Raw genomic sequence first — 6829 nt, 5'->3', positions numbered from 1 at the left:
TAATCTCAATATTAAAGATTCAAGGACCATCCCTTTCTATTTTTTTTTTTTTTCCAATTACTCGTTCTGCCCGTCCGAACTTCAAATACATCACATAGATGTTTTTGTTAAAGGTTATTTAATTTAATGCCCACCTCCAACATGCGTGTGTCAGTCGTGTTGATTTTTTTCTTTAAGTCCACGAGTGTGTGTCCTGCCAGTGGGCCTCATTAGGCAGGAAAACATGTGTGACCTTTGAGACCTCGCCTTCAGAGATCTTGGTGTCATTAATGGGCGCTAATGTCGGTGCTTGTAATCATGCTTTTGTTTTTGTTTTTTTAGATGGGGAGACGGCGGTTCTCGGGTTTGGAGGTGACCTTAATGGTCATGTTTGCATTGATGTTGGTGGTGTCCATCGCTCTCATAGTTCTGTTTGCTACCGGCGAACCTGGCACCATTAAGGATGGTAAGTGAAATGATGAATGTACGTAAAACACGGACTTAACTTCACTCGAGTCTTTACAGTGCATCCGGAAAGTATTCACAGCGCTTGACTTTTTCCACATTTTGTTATGTTACAGCTTTGTTCAAAAATGGAATAAACTAATTTCTGTTCTCAAAAATTCTACAGACAACACCCTCAAACATTATTTATTAAAATTTTAAAATGTATTAAAGATTAAAAATATAAAAAGTCACATTTACATGAGTATTCACAGTATCAAGTCGTTACAGTGCATCTGGAAAGTATTCACAGCGCTTCACTTTTTCCCCATTTTGTTGTTTACAGCCTTATTACAAAATGGAATACATTCATTTTTGTCCTCAGAATTCGACAGACAACACCCCCAAATGTTATTTATAGAGATGTCCGATAATGGCTTGTTTGCCGATATCCGATATTCTGATATTGTCTGACTCTTAATTACCGATTCCGATATCAACCGATACCGATATATACAGTCGTGGAATTAACACATTATTATGCCTAATTTTGTTGTGATGCCCCGCTGGATGCATTAAACAATGTAACAAGGTTTTCCAAAATAAATCAACCCAAGTTATGGAAAAAAATGCCAAAATGGCACTGCCATATTTATTATTGAAGTCACAAAGTGCATTATTTTTTTCTTAACATGCCTCAAAACAGCAGCTTGGAATTTGGGACATGCTCTCCCAGAGAGAGCATGAGGAGATTCAGGTGGGGTAAGGGGGGTAGGGGAGTAGCAGGGATGTATGTTGTAGCGTCCTGGAAGAGTTAGTGCTGCAAGGGATTCTGGGTATTTGTTCTGTTGTGTTTATGTTGTGTTACGGTGCGGATGTGTTTGTCATTCTTGTTTGGTGTGGGTTCACAGTGTGGCGCATGTTTGCAACAGTGTTAAAGTTGTTTATACGGCCACCCTCAGTGTGACCTGTATGGCTTTGATCAAGTATGGCTTGCATTCACTCATGTGTGTGTACAAGCCGCATATATTATGTGACTGGGCCAGCATGCAAGGAAGTGCTTTTAAGGTTGATTGGCGCTCTGTATTTACCCTACGTCCGTGTACACAGCGGCGTTTTAAAAAGTCATAAATTTTACTTTTTGAAACCGATACCGATAATTTTGAAACCGATGCCGATAATTTCCGGTATTACATTTTAAAGCATTTATCGGCTGATAATATCTGTAGTCTGATATTATCGGACATCTCTAGTTAGTTATTACAATTTACAAACGTATAAAAGATTAAAAAAAAACATTTAAAATCTCATTTACATGAGTATTCACAGTATTTGCTCAATACATTTTCACTACTTGAATTTGATGCCACAATTTTTAATTTGAATAAATTTGCAAAAAAAAAATAAAAAAATAACCTTTTACATTGTTATTATGGGTCATTGTTTGTAGAAATTTGAGGACAAAAATTAATGTATTTCATTTTGGAATAAGACTGTAACATAACAAAATGTGGAAAAAGTGAAGCGTTGTGGACACTTTACACATGCACTGTAGGTTAGCAAAGGTATCCACGGATAATTCTGGAATAAAATAAGGAAATAACAAATATGTATAGCTTTACTTTTTGAAACCGATACCGATAATTTTGAAACCGATACCGATCATTTCCGATATTAAATGTTAAAGCATTTATCGACCAATAATATCGCCAGTCTGATATTATCGGACATCTCTAGTTAGTTTTTAAAATTTACAAACGTATTAAAGATTTTAAAAAAAACATTTAAAATCCCATTTACATGAGTATTCACGGTATTTGCTCAATACTTTTTCACTACTTGAATTTGATGCCACAATTTTTAATTTGAATACATTTGCAAAAAAAAATAAAAACCTTTTACATTGTTATTATGTGCTATTGTTTGTAGAAATTTGAGGACAAAAATGAAGGTATTTCTTTTTGGAATAATGCTGTAACATAACAAAATTTGGAAAAAGTGAAGCGCTGTGGACACTTTACACATGCACTGTAGGTTAGCAAAGGTATCCACGAATAATTCTGGAATAAAATAAGGAAATAACAAATATGTATAGCTTTACTTTTTGAAACCGCTACCGATAATTTTGAAACTGATACCGATAAATTCCGATAATAAATGTTAAAGCATTTATAGACCAATAATATTGGCAGTCTGATATTATCGGACATCTCTAGTTAGTTATTAAAATTTACAAACGTATTAAAGATAAAAAAAAAACATTTAAAATCCCATTTACATGAGTATTCACGGTATTTGCTCAATACTTTTTCACTACTTGAATTTGATGCCACAATTTTTAATTTGAATACATTTGCAAAAAAAAATAAAAACCTTTTACATTGTTATTATGTGTTATTGTTTGTAGAAATTTGAGGACAAAAATTAAGGTATTTATTTTTGGAATAAGGCTGTAACATAACAAAATGTGGAAAAAGTGAATCGTTGTGGACACTTTACACAAGCACTGTAGGTTAGCACAGGTATCCACGGATAATTCTGGAATAAAATAAGGAAATAACAAATATTCATAGATTTACTTTTTGAAACCGATACCGATCATTTTGAAACCGATACCGATAATTTCCGGTATTACATTTTAAAGCATTTTTCGGCCGATAATATCGGCAGTCTGATATTATCGGACATCTCTAGTTAGTTATTGAAATTTACAAACGTATTAAAGATTAAAAAAAACATTTAAAATCCCATTTACATGAGTATTCACGGTATTTGCTCAATAATTTTTCACTACTTGAATTTGATGCCACAATTTTTAATTTGAATACATTTGCAAAAAAAAAAAGGAAAATAACCTTTTACATTGTTATTATGGGTTAGTGTTTGTAGAAATTTGAGGACAAAGATTAATGTATTTCATTTTGGAATAAGGCTGTAACATAACAAAATGTGGAAAAAGTGAAGCGTTGTGGACACTTTACACATGCACTGTAGGTTAGCAAAGGTATCCACGAATAATTCTGGAATAAAATAAGGAAATAACAAATATGTATAGCTTTACTTTTTGAAACCGATACCGATAATTTTGAAACCGATACCGATAATTTCCGATATTAAATGTTAAAGCATTTATCGACCAATAATATCACCAGTCTGATATTATCGGACATCTCTAGTTAGTTTTTAAAATTTACAAACGTATTAAAGATTTAAAAAAAAACATTTAAAATCCCATTTACATGAGTATTCACGGTATTTGCTCAATACTTTTTCACTACTTGAATTTGATGCCACAATTTTTAATTTGAATACATTTGCAAAAAATAAATAAAAATAACCTTTTACATTGTTATTATGGGCTATTGTTTGTAGAAATTTGAGGACAAAAATTAAGGTATTTCTTTTTGGAATAAGGCTGTAACATAACAAAATGTGGAAAAAGTGAAGCGTTGTGGACACTTTACACATGCACTGTAGGTTAGCAAAGGTATCCACGGATAATTCTGGAATAAAATAAGGAAATAACAAATATGTATAGCTTTACTTTTTGAAACAGATACCAATAATTTTGAAACAGATACCGATAATTTCCGATATTAAATGTTAAAGCATTTATCGACCGATAATATCGGCAGTCTGATATTATCGGACATCTCTAGTTAGTTATTAAAATTTACAAACACTTTACACATGCACTTTAGGTTAGCGAAGGTATTACAGGAATAATTCCGGAATAAAATAAGGAAATAACAAATATGTATAGCCTTACCATTAGAGTGAAATATAAAGAGACTGTTTGCAACTTTTTTATCGGATGCCAACAACTTTTCAAAGTGATTTAAGAACTATATCCCGCACTCTGACATGTTTTAGTATGTAGTGACGGAAACTACGTCATGGCTCGGTTGGTAGACCGGACTCGCCAGCAACTTGAGGGTTCCTGGTTCAATCCCCAGCTTCTGCCATCTGAGTCACGTTCGTTGTGTCCTTGAGCGAGACACTTCACCCTTGCTCCTGATGGGTCGTGGTTAGGGCCGCCCACCATCAGTGTGTGGATGTGTGCATGAATGGGTGAATGTGGAAATAGTTTCAAACCGGTTTGAGTACCTTGAAGGCAGAAAAGCACTATACACGTATAACCCATTTACCATTTAAGCAGGGGACAGTCCTGCATTAATCAACTCAGACAGAGGTCTATCAGTGATTAAAATTTTTGGTGCCAGTCTAGTCAGTCTGATGAAAGCCCTGCTCAAGATGGCGGCCGTGTTGACGCGCCTGACAAGCCTGAAGGTGGTATTTACATATCCATATCTAGGAGACCGGAGGCGCCAGGTCTGAGAGAGATATATTTAAACACATGAGCAGAATGCCCAGGAGAAAGTTGGTCGATTGAATAGTTCTGTATTTATTCAACTATTTTAAACATTATTATAGAGTTACCAATTTATTTGAGTTGGGTTTTTGTTTTGGGGTGTTTTGGACATTGCTGCCATCGTACTTTTGTGTACGTACACGTACACTCCCGTCACGTACGTGCGGACGAGACGGCAACGGGTGACACGCAACATTTTTGGTTTTAAAACATTTAATTTTGAGCAAGTTGCAAACAGTTTGAGTTTGAGTTTTGAATTTGTGTTTATTTCCAACATGCACGCATACAACATGACGCATCACAATTTCCAGTTCCTCTATTCAAACGTGTTCGAAAAGGAGTAGGAAGAAGCAGAGCCTATTTAATCCTACCCCTTTTCCTTTACATAGCAGTTGCAAAAACTTGTGTTCACTTCCTGTTCTCAATTTGATTCACAATATAGTCCATAACTAATAACATTAAAAATAAATCTATATCAACTATATGATTTATTTGCCTGAGAAGCTGGACAGGACAAAAAAAATAAAAAAATAAAAATAATAAATAAAATGTAAATAAATTAAAAATAAATAAATAATAATAAGTGAAGTAAGTTATATTTAATATGGTGAAATAAATAAGATTGTCTAGAAAATTAATGCATGGACAAAATGCATTGAGAATCTTCATCATGGTTCTTCTTCTTTGTACTTTGTAAACACTTTATGTTTGAAGAGTTTCTTGAAGTGGATCATATTAGTACATTGTTTGATTTATTTGCTTAATCTTTTCCATAATTTAATTCCACATACTGATATACTGAATGTCTTAAGTGTTGTACGTGCGTACAAATGTTTTAAATTACCTTATTGTCCAAGTTTATATATATCCTCTTATAATATTTGGTAGCAGATTATAGTTTGCTTTGTGTATAATTCTAGCTGTTTGCAAATTCACAATGTCGTGGAATTTCAGTATTTTCGATTAAATGAATAAAGCAGGGGTGTCAAATGTAAGGCCCTAGGGCCGGATCAGGCACGCAGACAGGTTTTATCCGGCCCGCGGGATAGGTTTGATAAGGATAAAATGAGCCGAAATTTTTGAATGAAAGAAACTGCTGTTCTATATATGTCCACTAGATGTCGCAATAACAATTATTTGTATCTTTGTAGTTGATGCTACATATGTAAAAAAACCAAACAAAAAAAACACATACGTTAGTGCACCAGTCGAGGAAAATTAGCAAACTACATAAATAACATAATGTAATTTCTTCTTTCTTTTTTTCTTTCTTTAGTTTATTTCGAACATGAACACACTTACATCATAATACATCACACAATTTCATATCATTTCATTTTACATCATGCCCAAAAAGGAGTAGGAAGAAGCAAAGCTTATTTAATCCTACCCCTTTCCCACTTCAAAGCGTTTACAAATATATAGAATCATTTACTGACCTTTTTATATAATAAAATAACATCTATGAATTAGTATACAACAGTTTTGTAATATGTAATTAATTAATTAATTCAGTCATTATTAACATACTGAGATGAAGAATATCTTATTTTCAATAAGGTTGAAAGTATTTCTCATAATTCTTCTTCTTTGTACTCTGTAAGCACTATTATTTTGAACAACCTCTTAAACTGGATCATATCAGTACAATTTTTAACTTCTTTACTTAATCCATTCCATAATTTAATTCCACATACTGATATGCTAAAAGTTCTAAGTGTTGTACAGTGCATATAAATGTTTTAAATTATTTTTTCCTCTAAGGTTATATTTCTCCTCTTTAGTTGAGAATTGATTTATATATACAGGTATAGTTGTTTTAATCTTGATAGATTCAAAATTAACACCAATGAGTTGACTGATGAACATTATCACATAATTTATTCAGAAAATATAAATAACGACAAAAAACGATAGAGTAATGTTAACCGCAATATATAAGTGAAAAAAACCCCAACAACATGATTTGTACATTTTCAGATTGTGCTTGTTCTATTTTTAAACAAAGACAACAATCTGAAGTTGTCTTTATTT

At 32.9% G+C, this 6829-nt stretch overlaps 1 protein-coding gene across 1 annotated transcript in view; it reads left to right on the top strand.

Moving 5' to 3' along the window:
* The first annotated feature begins 321 nt into the window (after window positions 1-321).
* Window positions 322-6829, top strand: part of si (sucrase-isomaltase) — a 217565-nt gene continuing 211057 nt past the window's right edge. The window contains exon 1 of the mRNA XM_061925793.1: window positions 322-445. Coding sequence (XP_061781777.1) covers window positions 322-445 — 124 coding nt within the window. The remainder of the gene's footprint in view (window positions 446-6829) is intronic.

Source organism: Nerophis lumbriciformis, linkage group LG30 (genome assembly GCF_033978685.3).
Source record: "Nerophis lumbriciformis linkage group LG30, RoL_Nlum_v2.1, whole genome shotgun sequence".
NCBI lineage: Eukaryota > Metazoa > Chordata > Actinopteri > Syngnathiformes > Syngnathidae > Nerophis > Nerophis lumbriciformis.
This window is presented reverse-complemented; position numbering and strand designations above follow the sequence as displayed.